We start from the raw sequence: 19225 nt of genomic DNA, 5'->3' as shown, positions 1-19225 counted from the left end.
AGCTATACAAACTTAGAAAATCAGACCATTGGTCCATCTAGCTCAGTGTTGTCTACACTGATTGGCAGTGGTTCTCAGCGTTTCAGACAGTGGGGTCCCTCCAAGTCATTCCTGGAGATTCCAGAGACTGAACTTGAGGTCTTCTGCATGCAAGGCAGATGCTCACCCGCTGACCTGTGGCCTGTCCCCATGTCAATTGTGGCAAAGTCAGCACCCAATCAGCAGGGAGCATATTTGCATAAAAAGAACCTCCCGGAACCTTGCTGGGGTTTAAGGACAAGAAACAAAGCCTCCCAGATGCACCATTTGTCACTGCAAAGATCATTCCTCTGCAATGTCCATCATGGGCTGGTCTTCCTTCCTTCTGGCCCTCGCTTACGGTTCAGGTGATGAGAGGGCCCATCCTGGTTTCTCTTTTATGCTAAATTTTGATTTCTGCTGCCAACAAATTCTGAGCACAAAGAATTGTCATCCCATGGCCCCCATCTCGGGTCTGCAGTCTGGGCCACATGGATTGATCTGCCAAGGGGCTATGTCAATTGCCCTCTCTTGCGGAGGGGTGTGTGTGTTTGTGTACCAGATGTTTTTTGGGACCATCACATCTCTATGGCACAATTATTGTTTTTAATGATTATTATTTATCTTTTCCTCTTTCAGGTTCTCTTGCTCAGTATGTGCTGATCCAGCCACCATCGCTCTCTGCGTCCCCGGGGCAAACTGTGGAACTCACTTGCTCAGGAGAAAAGTTTGATAAGTACTTTGTGCACTGGTACCAGCAGAGACCTAACAATGCCCCTCAGCTGGTTATATACAAAGACAAGGAAAGGCCTGCCGAGATTTCAGACCGCTTTTCAGGAAACAGCTCTGGCAGCACAGCCACGTTAACCATCGCTGATGTCCAACAGCAAGATGAGGCTGACTATTACTGCCAAGTTTGGGATCGTGTTGGCAGACAGAAACACAATGCTACATCCAGGAGGAGAAGTGAGACAAAAAAAAACCCTGTGTGTGTGTTCTTTCTATTATTCTAAGTTCTCATTTAATAACGAGTTGCCCAGGAGATAAAAACCAGAGCTTTGAAGTAATTAGTTACAAATAATGAATTACTTGTAATTCATTACTTTTTTGAGGAATGAGTGGGTAATTCCTTTACATTTTTTATTGTAACGGAACTAGGAGTAATTTTATTACTTTTGTGGAGTAATTGTAATGTTTCCAGCATTACTTTTGGGCACTACTTGGGGGAGGGGGGAGAGCAGGGGAAGTCTTCTGCTCCTCTGATTTGTGGATGAAGATCATGTGTCTCAAACTGGGCTTCTGTGCAGAGTCGCTCTTCCCTCATGCCCTGTGGGTGGGTAGGAGGCGACGAGGGAAGAGGTGGAGAGTAAAACGGGGTGGAGTGGTTCTAGTTATTATTTCTAACTTTGGCTTCAGATGTATTCATACTTAGAGTAGACCAGTGGCTCCTACATTCTCCCCCCCCACAGACCACTTGAAAATTGCAGAGGGTCTTAGCAGACCTTCTAATGATTTTCTTCTGCCTGTTGGAGCAATTGTAATGAGCTTTCCTAGATGCTGTATGGTGTGTTTTTTTAGTGGAATCAAGGTTAAAAGTCTTAATTCCATCCTCCCATTAACTTCATGGCTAATCCTCTCTACTTCTTTTAAATGCCTCCTGCCCCCATCACTTCTGGTCCGTCCCACTCACCTTGCAGGTGGGCCACCAGGTTCTAAAAATAACAGAGCAGTTGCTGCACCCATCGTTCTTCACAGACACACAGTGGACCACCAGAATGAAGTTCATGGACCACTGATGGTCCACGGACCACAGTTGGGAAACTCTGGAATAGACCCACTGAAATCAATCAGATTTACTAACTGAAGACCTATTCGTTTCAGTCAGACTTCTTTAAGCCTAATGGGTAATGGTGCAATCCTAACCCCACTTACCTAGGAGTAAGCACTACTGAATTCAATAGGACTTACCTCTGAGTAGAAATTATTAGGATTACGCTGTAAGTCGAGAACCAATCCCTTTGTCAAGAAAATAAGATCAGCAGATGGCCTGTTGACCATCATTTAAAAAGAACTTTACGGGAAAATGTTTCAGATAACAATGCCCTAAAATACTGGTTATACCATATTCCCAAAATGCCCTACGTTGATTCCATGTAGAAACGTGAAAGAAAAAAATCACTGCAAAATATTCTTTCCTTCATCCCTAACCATGTGCTCAACTTAATAAAATACATAAGAATAGGTGTGATAAATCTTAGAGATCTTTACACTCCATTGGTGAATTTCTTCACATTTGGTGAAATTGTCCTAAAATTATGTGCTGGGATTTGTTTGTGTGCTTGCTTACTTGCTTGTATGTTTGTATGGAAGTCCACAAGGAGGATATCAGATCAATAGCACTTGCAACCTGATCTTCCACAGTAACAATTATTTAAAGGCATGCTGCCTCTGATATATACCCATCATAAGTAATCCTCATCCCGAAAGCCTTATCCTCTATGCATTTTTTTCTAATGCTCCCTTTAAAGTAATCTACGTTGGCAGCCAGCCCATCACTACATCCTGTGGTCAACAACTCCATAATTTAACTATATCTTGTGTGAAGAAGTACTTCCCTTCAACTGTCCTGATCTCCAACCCACGTAGACTTCAGATCTGTGAGAGACAACCTGGAAATATGGTGAAATAAGACACTCTAAAAACCTTCATGGCATTTCCCATAAGGACCTCTAGAGGGTGCCAGTGATCTGTTAAGCACTGGAGTCGAGCAGCTTCGCTCCATGCAACCAGGACAAGGCAGCTGACCCACATGATGCTGCAAGGCACTAACCCACCCCTCCCACTGTCTCACATGATTCCACCACCACCATCGCATGCCCCTTGGGACAGATTATTCATTGGGGGACGGCTTTGCTGTAGTGCATTGTTTATTTTAGAAGGCAGGCATGTGAAACAAGAACATAAGAAGCCGCTTTATATTGAGTCAGACCATCGGTCTGTCTAGTGCAGTATTGTCTACACTGACTGGCAGCCAGTCCTTAGAGTTTCAGATAGGAGACATTCCCAGATCTACTTGGAGATGCCAGGGATCGAACCTGGGGCCATTCGCATGCAAGGCAGATGCTCTGCCACTGATCTGTGGCCCTTTCTCCAACACATTCCCTCTCTCCCCACTAACAAGAGATGAAGTACGCTTGCCTCGTTCTCATTTGGCGCAGCACAGCAGCACAGCCCTGGCATTGTCGACCGCTGCTGTTACTGTTGCTGGTGTGGATTCAGGAGTGGCGGTGATCAGAAATCTGGGGTACGGCTGACATAATTAGGGACTGAAGGTAGAGCCTGACACTGATTTTATGCCTTCTACATTAGATTTTACATTTGTAGTCCCTTTAGTACCACTCCCTATATATGTATATATGTGTGTGTGTATATTGTATCTTATGCATTTTAATTTATTTTCATGTTTTTGTGATTTAACTGTTTACAATTTTGTTATGTACGTGTTTGATTTTATTTTTGTAAGCTGCCCTGAGTGCCCTATTGTAGGGTAGAAAGGCGGGATAGAAATATTTTAAAATAAAATAAAATAAATAAGATAATGAAGCCGGTGAGTTTGGACACCTGGCACAGAGGTTTGATCAATTGCACTGCTGAGCCAGAGCTAATACCAAAGGGAAGAAAGGAAGACTACCTGTCTGGGGGCAAATGTATAAGGCGGGAAGCAACAGCACAGGTAGGGCCTCCAGGCTCGGCATTGTGGTGTGGATGACAGTCAAAGGGATGTAACTCAGAGGCAGAGCATCTGCTTTGCATGCAGAAAGCCCCAGGTTCAATCCCCCACAACGCCAGGTACGGCTGGGGGGAAAAAAACCCTACCTGAAACCCTGGAGAACTGCTGCCAGTCAGAGCTATACAAACATAGGAAATCAGACCATTGGTCCATCTAGCTCAGGATTGTCTACACTGATTGGCAGTGGTTCTCCAGCGTTTCAGGCAGGGGGTCCCTCCAAGCCATTCCTGGAGATTCCAGAGACTGAACTTGAGGTCTTCTGCATGCAAGGCAGATACTTTCCCACTGAGCTATGGCCTGTCCCCATGTCAATTGTGGCAAAGTCAGCACCCAATCAGCAGGGAGCATATTTGCATAGAAAGAACCTCCCGGAACTTTGGTGGGGTTTAAGGACAAGAAACAAAGCCACCCAGATGCACCATTTGTCACAGCAAAGATCATTCCTCTGCAATGTCCATCATGGGCTGATCTTCCTTCCTTCTGGCCCTCGCTTATGGTTCAGGTGATGAGAGGGCCCATCCTGGTTTCTCTTACATGCTAAATTTTGATTTCTTCTGCCAACAACTTCTAAGTTTCATCCCATTGTCATCCCATGGCCCCAATCTTGGGTTCGAAGTCTGGGCCACATGGATTGATTTGCCATGGGGCTAAGTCAGTTCCCCTCTCTTGCGGAGGGGTGTGTGTATGTGTGTACCAGATGTTTTTTGGGGGAGCATCACTTCTCTATGGCACAATTATTGTTTTTAATGATTATTATTTATCTTTTCCTCTTTCAGGTTCTATTGCTCAATATGTGCTGATCCAGCCACCATCAGTCTCTGCGTCCCCAGGGCAAACTGTGGAACTCACTTGCTCAGGAGAAAAGGTAGATGAGCACTATGTGCACTGGTACCAGCAGAGACCTAACAATGCCCCTCAGCTGGTTATATACAAAGACAAGGAAAGGTCTGCCGAGATTTCAGACCGCTTTTCAGGAAACAGCTCTGGCAGCACAGCCACGTTAACCATCACTGATGTCCAACAGCAAGATGAGGCTGACTATTACTGCCAAGGTTGGGATGATGATGGCAGCCAGCAAGCACAATGCTACATCCAGGAGGAGAAGTGAGACAAAAACCACCTGCCATCAAATATAAATGTGTGTTCTTTCTATCATCCTGTGTTTACATTTAATAACAAGTTGCCCAGGAAATAAAAACATAATAATGCAGAAGATTAAAACATAAGAAGAGCCTGGCTGCTGGACCAGGCCAGAGGCCCATCTTAGTACAGCATCCTGTTCTCACAGTGGCCAGCCAGATGACTATGGGAAGCCCACAAGCAGGGCCTGAGCACAAGAGAACAAGTGCCTGCTGTGGTTTCCTGCAATTGATATTCAGAAGCATACTTCCTCCGATAGTGGAGGCAAAGCATAGCCATCATGGCTAGAAGCCACTGATTTCCTGGTCCTCCATGAATTTCTCTAATTCCCTTTTAAAATCATCCAAGTTGGTAGCCATTACTACTCCCAGGGAAGCAAATTCCAGAGTTTATGTGCTGTGGGAATTAGTACTTTCTTTTGTCTATTCTGAATCTTCCAACATTCAGCTTCATTGGATGCTTGTCTGCAGCCTTTTTTGATATCTTGTCTCCGTTTTGGTATTTGGTAATTAAAATTATGCCACCTCATAATAATCCCTCTCACCAAGCCCCAAAATGTAAGGAATAAGAACATTAGAAGAGCCCACTGGATAGAGCCAGTGGCCCATCTAATCCAGCATCCTGTCCTCACAGTGGCCATCAAGATGCTAGCTGTACCTGGATGCAACAGCACTCTCTCCTCTTGCAGTTTTCAGCAACTAGTATTCGGAAGCAAGCTGCCTCTAACTGAGGAGGCATAGCATAGCCTGGCCATCATGACTGGTAGCCATTGATAGCCTTATCCTCCATGTATTTGCCTTATCCTCTTGTAAAGCATGCCATTTCGCCTCAAGAGTTGAGATTCATGATAATCCAGTGGATGCCCTTAATCGTTAGGAGTTACTTACGCAGGAGGAACATAAGAAGACCCAGTCTTGGTTCTTCCCCATGGACATTGTGGCATTGTTAGCACCCAATCAAGATGGGGCAGATTTGCATAAAAAGAACCTCCTGGGGTTTAAGAACAAGGAGGAAAGCCTTTCTGATGCACCATTTGTCACAGCAAAGATCATTCCTCTGCAATGTCCATCATGGCCTGGTCTCCCTTCCTTCTGGCCCTCACTTACTGTTCAGGTAACGAGAGGGCCGATCTTAGTGACTCTGGGCTCTTAGAATTTGATTTCTCCTATCAACCTCTCACCAGAAAGACTTTGTTGCACCTTTGTCTCAGTTTTATTATAGTCCAGGCAACGCCTGTCAAGGGCACTGACGAGTCAATTACCCTCTCTTAGGGAGAGAGGTGTGGGTGTAGTAAATGATTTTTGGAAGCATCACATCGCTACATCATCACCACCAACATTTATTATTATTATCATCATTATCATCAACAACATCAACAACCATTTTTTTCTTTTCCTCTTTCAGGGTCTGTTGCCCTGTCTGTGGTTGCACAACCACCATCAGCCTGTGTCTCTAAGGCAAACTGCAGAACTCACGTGCTCAGGAGGAAATATTAATAAGTACTATGTGTCCTGGTACCAGCAGAGATCTGACAATGTCCCTCAGCTGCTTATATACAAGGATAGTGAAAGACCTGCCGAGATTTCAGACTGCTTTTCTGGAACCAGCTCTGGCACCACAGCCACGTTAACCATCATTGATGTCCAACAGCAAGATGAGGCTGACTATTACTGCGCAGTTTGGAATTCTGATTTCATCCAGCAAGCACAAAGGCATAAGAAGATGGGGAAATGAGACAGAAACCTCCTGCTGTCATAGATAAATGTTGTTTTCTGTCATTTCATAAGGAGTTCCCCAGGACTGCAGAACATAAGAATATAAAAAGAGCCTTGCTGGATCAGGCCCCTGGCCCATTTAATCCAGCATCCTATTCTCACAGTGGCCAACCAGATGCCCATGAGAAGCCCAGAAGCTGGATTTGAGTGGAACAGCACCTTTCCCCACTTGAGATTCCCAGCAACTGGTATCCAAAGTTACACTGCCTCCAGCAGTAGAGAACATAGCCATAGTGGCTAGTGATAGCTTTATCCTCCATGAATTTGTGAAAGCCATCCTAGTTGGAAGCCATCACTACATCTTGCCAGGGTGAATCCCATTGCTGAACTGTGCGCCGTGTGAAGCAGTGCTTCCTTTTCACATTCCTGAATCTCCCAACATTCCACTGCATTGGATGGTCCAGAGTCCAGCTTAGGGACTGGGTAGAAAGTAGCTCATTTTGTATTTTCGTGTGAACTGTTATGGAAACATATATGTATATGCAGATATACTCAGCAGTCTGAGCTGCATGTGCCAGTGTGTGCGTTAGGTAAATCACTGCATTTAAATCACTGAGACTTCAGGCTTAGGAAAATAAGAAAAGCTACTTTATTTATAGAAATACATAGTAGATAGAAAAGGCATACCTAGTTCTAACTAACTAAGTTGGAGGCAAAACGCCCAGATGTGGGTATTGCCCTCATGGCTCAGGAGAGAGAGCAAAGACAGAGATGTCTCCTCTCTCCCCGGACAGTCAAAGAAGAAGACAAAGGAAGGAGACGCAGGTCAGCTTCCCTGAGTGTATCAGTTTACAATGGAAGGAGGTTAGGTAGAGAAGAGCACAGGGAAAGGTAGGCAAGCCTAGCCAGTTGGAGGACCCAAACTCTATCTTCCTTCTGGAATACAAACAAAAGAACCCAAACAGGGGTTGCTGTTGCCCCACTTCCAGCATGAACTGACCTAACTTCCATTTCTTGAACCAAGGAGTGAAGAGAAAGACAACTACCCTTGGAAAATGGCACTTCTGCAAGGTTTGTGGTACAGTTCTCCAGCCAAAACGTAAGCACAGAAAACACGTCTATTCATGAAAACAACATTAAGGGCATGAAGTGGAGCCAGCGCAAATGACAGGCAGAATCAAGAAATCCTACTTTTGCCCCATCCTCTTCCCAGCTGAGCACTACAAGGGCAACAGCGCAAGGAAGCAGAAGCTGATGGCAAGTGCCCCCCCCACCTCGGGACTATTTATAAGGAATCAGGTCAGGTTGGCTGAGGGCAGACTGACGTGGGTGGTGCAGGACCCCAATTGCCCTAACGGAGCAGCATTTGCATCATTTGGATGCAGGTGGGCCTTCAAGTCACCTTGTCCTGAGGAAGATGGTGCTAATTCCAAGAAGATCAATTGTGAAATTAAAAGAAGTAAGATTGTTTGCTGGAATCTTCCTGGGAGCTCTTCCTTTTCTCCGCTATATGAGTGCAGGGTTGCCTGAAGATTGTGTATCTGCCTGATGGTCTGTTAGCATGATAAAGTAGCAGAGAGCCTTGTGGCACCCGGAAGTCTAACCGATTCATTGAGACATAGGTAGGGCTGGGGAGAACTTTGATTCAGTTCTCGTTTAAAGCTGAATTTATCAAATTGGCACTTTCCAAAACAATACAAGAACCAAAACGCAGCCATCCTTTGAATATTGCACTTATCTGAATTTTGCCATGCTATTCTCCAGCCAGACAATGCTTACAAAAAATCATGTATTAGGGGAAAATGTGCATAAAAATGATTAGATTGGTGAAGACACCATACAAAAATGTATCATATCAGGAGAAATTGCTTGCAAAAATGTGTACATTTGTCAGAACTGCAGATAAAAATGTATTTAGTAGAAATTCACACTAAAATGCTGCCGAATTTTCATGAGGATCTTTTTGAAAGGAAAAAAAATCACAAATTGCTGCAGAACTGAATTTGAGATTGGAAAAAAAGAAAAACGGAGAGAACTGAAACTGACCGATTTTTTCCCTGTCATGGCCAGCCCTATCATTAGACAGACTGGTATGACTCATCCTGCCCTGGGCTACTTCTGGGAGGAAAAGCAGGATATAAATGTAATAATAAATAAATAAACACGACTGCTGTACGTGGTGGATGTTGGGAAATGAGCTGTAGCTGTGTGAGGAGAAAAAAGAAAACATTAAAATCCATTAGGGTGGGTAGATATAATAATATTAAGGGGAAGAAAGTGGGCGAAACTTTACAGGTAAGAAAGAAGAGAGAGGGAGGAAGAGTGCACAATGGTATCAGTGAAACTGGATGTGATGACAGATGTCTAATGCTGTTTTATACATATAATTGAAAACTGTTTCTGCGCTTGCTTTTTTTAAAAGGGCAATATAACTCTTCTGGGAGCCCCATTGGGAAACGAAACTGATTATTACCCTGCAACATAGCATGGCGATAGCACGTGATGTGATCTGATAGGGAAGTGAGAGGAACACCTCTTCTTCTATGCCCCATGGGGCATACAAACAATACACACACACACATATCAGTGCAACAAAGACCATGAAACATTGCAAAGCATTACACCTCCGATTACAACTGTTTCCTATTCACAGCAGGCTGCTGGCTCTTTCTATTGGTACAAGGACCCTGATGGTTTGAATGTGGGGCAGTCCTGTTGCCTGCCACTTACCCCTACTCTTTACTTTTTGCTTGCATGGGAGGGGCAGAGAGGAGGGGGGCACTGCTTTTTCAAGGGAAATGATTTGAATGTAGGGCTGGGTCACAAGTCCCACAAGTTTTAAGAGAGCAGAGAGCTGGGTCCGAATCAGAAGCTTCTGTGCCTTTAGGAAGGAGAGCTCACCTTGATTCCCATCATGCTCTGGGCCTGCCTCTTCCTCACTTATTTCTCAGGTATGAGAGAGGGAAATATCTTTGCCTGAGCAACTGAACAAAGAAAATGAATGCATCATGAGATATATATTTTCCCCTTTCTCTTTCAGGATCTTTTGCCCAGTATGTGGTGACACAGCCCCCATCAGTGTCTGTGTCCCTGGAAGAGAATGTTCAGATCACTTGTAAAGGGAACAGCATTGGGAGCAAGGCTGTGCACTGGTACCAGCAGAAACCTGACAAGGCTCCTGTACTCACAATATACAACAATAGCAACAGGCCCTCCGGGATCTCGGACCGATTCTCCGGCTCCAACTCGGGCAACACAGCCACCTTAAGCATCTCCAGCGCCCAAGCCGAGGACGAGGCCGATTATTACTGCCAGGTGTGGGATAGCAGCACAGCTCACAGTGATGCAGGCAGAGGGGGAAGTGAGACCAAAACCTCCTGCTAGCAAAAGCAAGTGTTGTCAAGCTGTGTAACAAGGACAGGAAGGTGGGAGCCCTCCAGATGCTGCAGAGCTCTAAGTCACATCATCCCTGATAATTGGGAATTGGACATCACTGGGCCACAGGTTCCCCATCCGCTGCTTACAATCCGCTTACATTGGATCTGTGTGGAAGTGCGTTGGGGACAGGCCTCAGTCGTTGCTGAGGTCACAAGTTGGCACAGGCCCATCAAAAGCTTATCTTCGTGAGCTCCCAAAGTAGATTTCCTTGCAGTTCCAAAGTAACTTGGCTCTTCCTCACACACAATACGGATCCATGTATAAATCAAAGTCACGCTTGGCTGGCTTACAGCCAAGATATAATTTGGATGAAATTTGCAGAGGTCTAAGGGCATGAATCTTGCCCAGTTTCAGACGAGCAGCAGATACAATTGTTTTCCTGCAAGGGCAGATTTGTATTAGACCCCTTTAAAGTTGATTTGAGCCAGTGTGGCGTAGTGGTTAAGGTGCTGGAGTATGACCTGGGAGACCAGGATTTGAATCCTCACACAGCCATGAAGCTCATTAGGTGATGTGGGCCAGTCAATGCTTCTCAGCCTCAGAGGAAGGCAATGGTAAACCCCGTCTGAATACCGCTTACCACGAAAACCCTATTCATAGGGTCACTGTAAGTCAGAATGGAAGGCAGTCCATTTCCATTTTTATTGTTGATTTTCAGGATGGGAAGAACTAAGAGATATTAGCTTTCCAGGGAAAATAATTCCTGCTGATTACAAGATGGGTATCTCAGTCACAACGGAGCTCTCCTACTCTGGTGTTTTCTCTCCCACCCATCACCCAAACTGGTGTTATGGCATGATTAGAAACATTATTTTCATCATCATCCTCATCATCTTCATCATCATCATCATCACTATTATTATGATTATGATTATTATCCTAGGGATTGGGTAGAAATTAGCCCATTTTGTATTTTCTTGTGAATTTCCCTAACTTGCACTTCTGGATTCAAGGAATGAAAAGCAGCTACACTTGGAAATTTGCACTTCTCCAAGATTTGTGGTATGTTTCTCCAACCAAAAGGTAAGCACAAAAACAAATCTATTCGTGAAATTAACATGAAGGGCATGAAGTGGAGCCAGAACAAATGACAGGCAGAGCCAACGAATCCTAGTTTTGTCCCCCTCCTACTCCCAGCTGAGTTCTACAACGGCAACAGCGCAAGGAAGGGGAAGCTGATGGCAAGCCCCCCCCCCTCGGGACTGCTTGTAAGGAGTTAGGTCAGGTTGGCTGAGAGCAGACTGAGGTGGGTGGCGCAGGACCCCAATTGCCCTAACGTAGCAGCGTTTGCATCACTGGGGTGCAGGTGGGCCTTCAAGTCACCTTGTACTGAAGAAGATGGTGCTAATTCAAGGAAGATCAATTTTAGGAAGTTCAAACAAGTAAGATTGTTCACTGGCACAATGGCACAAGCCAAGAGAGAAGCGAGGCCAAAAAACCCTCCTGCTGTCAAAGATTAAGGTTTGTGTTGTCTTGTCATCCTGAGTTATCATTTCATAAGGAGTTCACCAAGACTGCAGACCATAAGAATATAAGAAGAGCCTTGCTGGACCAGACCAAAAAGGGCCCATCTAGTCTGGCATCCTAATCTCGCAGTGGCCAACCAGATGCCTATGAGAGGCACATCACCAGGATCTGAGCAGAGCCTGGAAAAGTGACTTTTTTGAACTACAACTTCCATCAGCCCCAGCCAGCATGGCCACTGGATTGACTGATGGGAGTTGTAGTTCAAAAAAGTCACTTTTCCAAGCTTTGGATCTGAGGGCAACAGCACTGTTGCCTCCTATGGTTCCCAGTAACTGGTATTCAAAGGTATTTGAATAGCTGGTATTCTGACAGTAGAGGCGGAATAGAGCCATGGTGTCTGGGAGCCATTGTTCACCTTATCCTCCATGAATTTGTCTTCTAAAGCCAGCTATGTTGGTGGCCTTCACTACTTCTTGGGGAAGTGAATTTCAGAGTTTATGTACTGTGCAAAGAAGTTCTTCCTTTTGTCCATCCTGCATCTTCCAACATCCAACTTCACTGGATGGCTGCAAGTCTGGCATAGGGGTTGGGTAGAAATTCACTCGTTTCATATCTAATGTGAACCTATCTAATCTGCATCTCCTGAGCCAACAGGTGAAGAGAAAGATAGCTATCCTTTGACATTTGCACTTGACCGAATTTTACAGTGCAGTTCTCCAACCAAAAGGTGTGCACAAAAATGTATATATTGGTGAAAATAGCATATACAACTACATTGCATTAGGGAGAATTGCTATCCCACATATGTGTACCAGGCAAACTTGCATGCAAAAATGCATACTTTGGAGCCATATCCTCCAAAATGCATATAGATTTTCATGCAGACTTTAAAAAGAAAGTTTCACAAACTGGTGCAGAAATAGGGTGAACCAAAATTACCGTTTGCAAAATGAGAAACTGAGAAAAAATGAAATCAACAGTTTCGACCATTCCGACTCCTGTCCCACCTATTGGCCAGGGAACTAATGGTCACTGGGTGCTTGTACCTCCTGCCTCCCAGGAAGAATATAATTGCATTCCTAGTTCTAATCTAGTCAGAGGCAGTATGTTTCTAAAAACTAGTTGCTGGAAGCCTCAGGAGGGGAGAGTATTCTTGTACTCAGGTCCTGCTTGCGGGCTTCCCCCAGGCACCTGGTTGGCCTCTGTGAGGACAGGATGCTGGACTAGATGGGCCACTGGCCTGATCCAGCAGGCTCTTCTGATGTTCTTAATCTCCCTGCAATGAGAGGTTTCCTCTCTTTCTGCTGGGTGTTATCCATTTCTGCTTTCCATTTTTCCAACTGCTGTTTCATCTTGGAAGAATGTGTAAAAAAAAATACAAGGGCTGTGATAGATTCAGCCAGATCCCAAATCCAGACCCAGTTTGGACCAGCAGGTGAGTGGAGGATTCAGTCCTGAAGACCGTGCCATCTCCACACGGAAGGCACTTGAGAAGCAGCACCCAACAGGACTGAACTGTTCTGCTTGCGGTGTGTTATGGGGAAAGACGACGCAACATCTCCTTCTTCCCCCACCCCTGTCTTGGCCATATATTTAATTAGGGTTTTTAAACCCCTAATTAAATATTACCCCCCCCAAAAAAATTTGATTTAGACCCAGGTCCGGGTTGGGTGTCCCCTAGGTCAGCCAAGACTGGAGGAGCTGTGCAAAGCCCTAAAAAATACCCCACTTATCTACCTATTTATTTTTTATTTATTAAAATGAAAAGTGCACTGCAAACTAGGTAACAGGGGAGTGAAACCCTTTAAAATGAAAAAAAAAACAGGTTCATAACACTGAGTGGCACAATTTGTTCTTTGGATGCCTTGATGAAGAGGAAGTTTTATTATTAGGTATTTCCAGACTCCCACCCTTTGAAAAGTACAAAACAGCTGACCTATCCCCTCCAAGACATTTGCCATAGTTTGAGAGCAACTGACACAATGCCCTTATTGAACCTAAGTGAGAGAACACTCTGACAAACAACGACACCTTTTATGTTTCAGCTCCTTGGGATCATATGGACCAATCAAATTAAAGCTGATTAAAATTAGGGCGGAGTGCAGTTGCTCCGCCTCCAGAAGCAAGATGGCTATAAAGGGCAAAAAAGTGTAGGGGCATCCAGTGCAGTGGATTGTCATTATTTTTGTCTTGGCAGGACCACAAACCTACGCACCATGTTCTGGGCTCCCATTGTTAGCCTCTTAGTGATGTGGCATACAGGTATGGGCATGTCATGTACACCTTAAAGTTACTGCTCAGGTGAGTTCAGCTGGAGAGCAGGGTGAGGGTGACCTTTTATTCCCATATTCTTTTTTCCAGGTGCAAATTCTCAGTCCCTGCTATCTCAGCCAGCATCAGCATCTGTGTCACCGGGAAACACAGTGAAACTCTCCTGTGTTGCAAACAGTGAAATCAACATCAGTGGCAAAAATGTGTACTGGTACCAGCAGAAGCCGGGGAACACCCCCCCCGATACCTCTTGTGGCATTATTCAGATTCCAACAAGCACCAAGGCTCCGGGGTCCCCCCTCGTTTCTCTGGCTCCAAAGAAGCCTCCAGTAACGCCAACTATTTAACCATCGCTGGAGCCCTGGCAGAAGACGAGGCTGATTATTACTGTGGTCTGTCTCACTACCATTACAATCACAGTGATCTGGTGGGGAAGTAAGCTAAGAACCTCTGTTTTCATCTCCAGACTCTGTTCACTAAGGTTTTTGTTGATGTTGTTGTTAATTTAGAATTATTAGTAGTAATAGTATTTCATTTATCAATAGCTCCCTGCAAGGCATCTACAAGTGATTCACAAGACAATAAAACATATGTAAAACAAGTGGATATATAAAAAGAGTTAAAACAATTGCATATATATATATATTAAAAAAATGCCCTATAAAACAATTTTTTTAAAAAAATATAATAATTAAATGTATAAAATCACTTTCAAATCCAATACACATACCAGCTGGTTTTGCCACGTGGGAGCACAATGGATTGTCTTAACCATTATTATAAGTAATGGTTTTATAATATGTACCTGAAATGGAACTTCGGAGGCTAGAGGACAGCCTCCTTTGCCAAATTCTACCCTTGCATCTCACATGACTGTGTACGTGGTTACAAGGGCCCATTGGCTGACAACAGATTAACACAAAGGTGGGTTTTGTATGCTCCTCACTAGGGATGGGCAAATCTGCTGAATCTGGTTCCTCTCTCTTTTTAATTTTTGCAATCTTAAGTTCACCTTTTTAACGTCAGTTTGCAGTTCTTTTCTTTAAAAAAAACCACAGATGAAAATTCATTAGCATATTAGTGTAAATTTTTCCCCATATACACATTTTTGTATGCAATGACGGTCCTGCCCATTTGGTAGGGGCGGGTTTGCCTACACCCTATTTCTAGGAAGGCTCGGGAAGGTTCCAGAAATTGTGTAAGAGGTCAGGTGGGGTATCTTGACCAATGGGATAAGGGTTTTGAGCGGCTATATATAGCCCGCTCCGCTTTAAGAGCACGCCTTTTTTGCCTTGCGGCACGTTACGAAAAGGCTCTTTGGGTGTCCTGCTGTTGACCGTCTTTGGTGAATTTTCCTTGTAGAGGTTTCCTGCTTTCTACCGCCGGTACCCTCGCGCCTTGTTTAACTTTGGCCAGGCGCAGGGGAGGGCTATTGGGGGGGTGCTTTCTCATCAGCTGAGAGGCGGGTGTGGGGCTTGCCTATTGGCGTTAGTGCCTCGTCTTACCTACTTCCCGGGCGTTCTTTCTGTTTGTTGCAGCCTTCCTCTTTCTCCCGCGCGTCAGCTGGGCAGCGGTGTTTGACCGGCTGCCTCGGCTTGCCGGCTGGCTCTGGCGCTGCGGCGCTGAGCCTGCACGTGGCTGCTTCCTGGAGTTCTCCCTCATCGCCTTCCTTTTGTTGGGCCCCCTTTTCCCGCGCGTCAGCTGGGCAGCGGTTGCAGTGTTGCTTGCTAGCTCTGCTGCTGCTGCGCTGAGCCTACATGTGGCTTTCTATAGGACTTCTCACACTTTGCCTTCTGTTGTTGGCCCCTTTCCGTTTGTCAGCTCTTCCTGGAGCTGGCTGTTTGCAGGTGCGTTCCAGCGCCAATCCCACCCCATTTATTTCAGGGGCCTTCCTTGCACCCTATTGGGGCCTTGCTAGAGTGGGTTTTAAGCAAGTGCTTTGCACAAGCAACCCCCCTTTGTGGATGGTAACCTTCATTAACCCCCCCCTCCATTCAGCCTGCTACATAATTCTTCCACCCCTTTTTGGATTGTGGGGAGTTGGGTTATTTACCCCTCCCCTTAGCCCCCTCCCTTGTTCCTTTTGCCTCTTTCATGGGGGAGGTGTGAGTTGCTCACAAGGGTGGGGGGGTGTCTGCTTGTTTTGTCTTATTAATTAATTATATATAATATTATTTTATTATTAAATATATAAATAGATACGTACATGAATTAATTTTCAGATATTTCTAGATATATAATATGATTTTATTATTATTAAATAAATAAATAAATGAATTCATTTTAATATTTATAGATATGTATTTAGATTCCCCCCGTTCCTTTTGCTTTTTTTGCGTAGGAGGGGTGAGTAGCTTGGAAGGGGGGGTGTCTGCTTGTTTTGATTTCTTAAATTCTTTATTATATATGGAATGATTTTATCATTATTATATGAATAAATACTTTGATAATATATAAATTAATTTTAAAATCTTTATAGATATATGGATAATCATATATAGATATATGAAGCTTATTCTGGCTGGTAGCATTGCGGATGTAGGTTTTAGATTGATCTTCGTTGTTGCTTATCCCCATATCATCTATTTTATATACTTAGTTCTGTTTGTATTCCTGCATGCATGTTTTGTATTTTAAAATGATGTTCTCGATCATGTAGCTTCATAATTTGTTGCATTTCTTATGCATGGAGGAAAAGTATAGATGCTTCTACAATAGCGTCTCTAAAGGGCAATAGTTTATTTTAAGGTGAGTATAGAAAAATCCCACATCTCATATTTCTTTTGCGGTTTTTAAAATATGTGAATAGGTGTGATTCCGAGAAAGGTAATCTATGCTATGTAAGCTTATAGGAAATGCTCTGCAGCCAGGTGAACTCATTGTTGTGGCGTTCTGAGCCAAGCAGAAAGGAAATGCCCTACAGCCAGGTAAACTCATAGTTGTGGCTTTCTGGGAGCCAATATGTTTAAGGTTAATATATATCTTTCCTTTAGTTTTAAATGCTCTGTTTTATCCCTGAAATATCTAAAATGAAACATTATGCTTAATTTGAGATTGACAGTTTATTGGTCCTTGATTAAAGTGCTCCTCTAGCATTAGGTAAATCTTTATTATGACGCTTTTCCACGGAATTTTTAAATCAATTTACCTTTATTCCACAAATATGAATTGTATACTGCCTGTTTCACAAGATGCAGGTACCCTCTTCAATCGCATCTATTTCATGGCAGTCTCGTGTACACTGGGCGCTGCTACCAATTTTCTTCAACGGCCGTTCTTTCTTCAAAGAACAGAGGACTTCCTCCTGTAGCCTGAACTGCAGGTAAGTTTTGATACAGGCTGTAGTTGATAATTTGGTGTCAATTCAGGAGCTTGGGCATGCCAAATAATGGCTGGCTGCCTTTAGGTGCCTGGGTGCTCACTATAGAATTTATTTTCTTGGATTATATTCCTACAGTGCCAGCAGTACATATGTGGCCTTCTGCCCTTCAGATCTGCATGATACGTTCAGTGCAGCACTTGGCTATGGTTATGGGGTAAATCCCCAGACCCTCAACGCTATTTGAGCTATGCGCTTTGTGCATGCGTTTATTCTGCAAAGTATAATACAATATCTATTCATCACTTGGTATGTCTGGGTTTACGTGCAGTCAGGAACCCATTTTATGAATATCACAAAGGGGTTTGTTACATTTCACTCTAATGCCACCTGATCTTATGAGGCCATTTCCCCCCCCCCCAATGAACGAATGATGTATACCTTTTGCAGTTTATTATCTACTAAAGAGGGCAGGACATTACCATTGGGAATATATCTTGCCTCCTTTCTGCCTTTGTCATTAATTTTCTGGCCAAGTGCATTAGGGAACCCATTTCATGAAAACCAAAGGGTGTTAGTTGCATTCCACCCTGAGACCGCCTGGTCATATGTGGCCATTTGCTCCGGATGTGCTATCGATACTCCTGCCTTCGATGATTCTTAGTTTCCCCCCCCCTTACAGGACAGTTGTCCTGGGCGGTGGCCTTAATAATATTTTCAGTGAGCCTTTTGCCCTGAAAAAATTAGCTTTCTGGGCAAGTCATTGTAAAATTTGAGCCCTGCGCTTATATTGCCGTGCTGTTTTTTTTTTAAGCGCATACGCTTAATATGTACCAGTGGGCTAGTGACTGAGTGGTTAAGCTGAGGAGCTGCCCATCGCCCACTCTGTCTCTGGTTTCCCTCGGATAGAGCTTTTTCTCTGTTAGGCCAGTGGGCCAGTACTATCTTTTCATATTCATTAATGGCTACGTATTGATTTAATTTTTATTATTGCTATGTTGTTCGTATGGCCATTATGTTTAGAGGTTGCATTTCTTTCATACAGGAGCGGCTGCGACAACTGCCCTAGCGGGCATGCGTTCTGGAAGTATTCTGATATTTATGCTATATTCAAAAGGGCAAAAATTAATTCTGTCATAATTATCGCTTGACACTCTCTGCGCTGGCCTTTAATCCAAGGCAAGAGGAATGCAGGATCATTCTGTAGATTTAGGGTCAGAAAGGTCCTTGAGGGTTGGTTGTGTTCCGCTCCCAAGGCCACTGACCGGAGGAGGCTAATCACACCCGATGTCCTCCTTCAGATCCTGCCTTTATTTAGGTCAATGTGCTCATCTCTGTATGAGTCGCACCTGTTCGCTGCAGTAACTCTGACGATGTTCTATGGTGCTTTTCGCCCTAGTGAAGTATTGGTTTCCTCAAAGCGCGATGTGTCCTGTAGTGCTTTATGCTGGCGATTGCACATTAGGTGCAGATTTAATGAGGTTTTCCTTAAATGTCTTTAAGACTGATCAATGGGGCCGTGGCAGTTCTGTATCTTTATTTAGTTGCCAGGTACCTGAATTATGCCCAGTTTCCGCTATGCGGCAATTTTTTGTGTGTGTGTTTCGGGCCAGCGGGCCAGCATTATCTCTTATACATGCAGATAGTTCTGCCCTGACTCAGTTTCAATTTTGGGCCGTTGTTCGGCGGGCCTTGTTGGCCAGTGGTTGCGATGCTGGAGTCTTTGGGCTGCATTCCTTTCACATTGGAGTAGCTACGGCCGCTGCCCTCGTGGGCATGAGCATTGAGGACGTCCAGACGATTGGCAGGTGGCGTTCTTCAGCTATAACTTCTGCCCTTGCTCCCAGCTCTCAGAGGGCATACCAGCGTGCCTTGGGAACGTTCAGGCGTTCCATGCCAGTAGTGCTTTGCCTCCTGCATGGCCTATCCCTGTTTCACATTTGCTGCAGTTTAAGTTACATCTGAAAGGGCAATCTCATTCTGTTTCTACCATTGCCGGACACCTCTCTGCGCTGGCCTTTATTTCCAAGGCAAGAGGATTGCAGGATCATTCTGTAGATTTTAGGG

General features: G+C 44.4%; 1 protein-coding gene across 1 annotated transcript in view; it reads left to right on the top strand.

The window, feature by feature from the left end:
- The first annotated feature begins 318 nt into the window (after positions 1-318).
- Positions 319-19225, top strand: part of LOC133373459 (uncharacterized) — a 65943-nt gene continuing 47036 nt past the window's right edge. The window contains exons 1-6 of the mRNA XM_061603239.1: positions 319-386; positions 658-984; positions 4585-4860; positions 9704-10024; positions 14106-14231; positions 15378-15686. Of these exons, the coding sequence (XP_061459223.1) occupies positions 335-386; positions 658-984; positions 4585-4860; positions 9704-10024; positions 14106-14231; positions 15378-15686 (1411 nt within the window). The 5' untranslated portion in view covers positions 319-334. The remainder of the gene's footprint in view (positions 387-657; positions 985-4584; positions 4861-9703; positions 10025-14105; positions 14232-15377; positions 15687-19225) is intronic.

The sequence above is a fragment of the Rhineura floridana genome, chromosome 19 (assembly GCF_030035675.1).
Source record: "Rhineura floridana isolate rRhiFlo1 chromosome 19, rRhiFlo1.hap2, whole genome shotgun sequence".
In the NCBI taxonomy this organism is placed as follows: Eukaryota; Metazoa; Chordata; class Lepidosauria; order Squamata; family Rhineuridae; genus Rhineura; species Rhineura floridana.
This window is presented reverse-complemented; position numbering and strand designations above follow the sequence as displayed.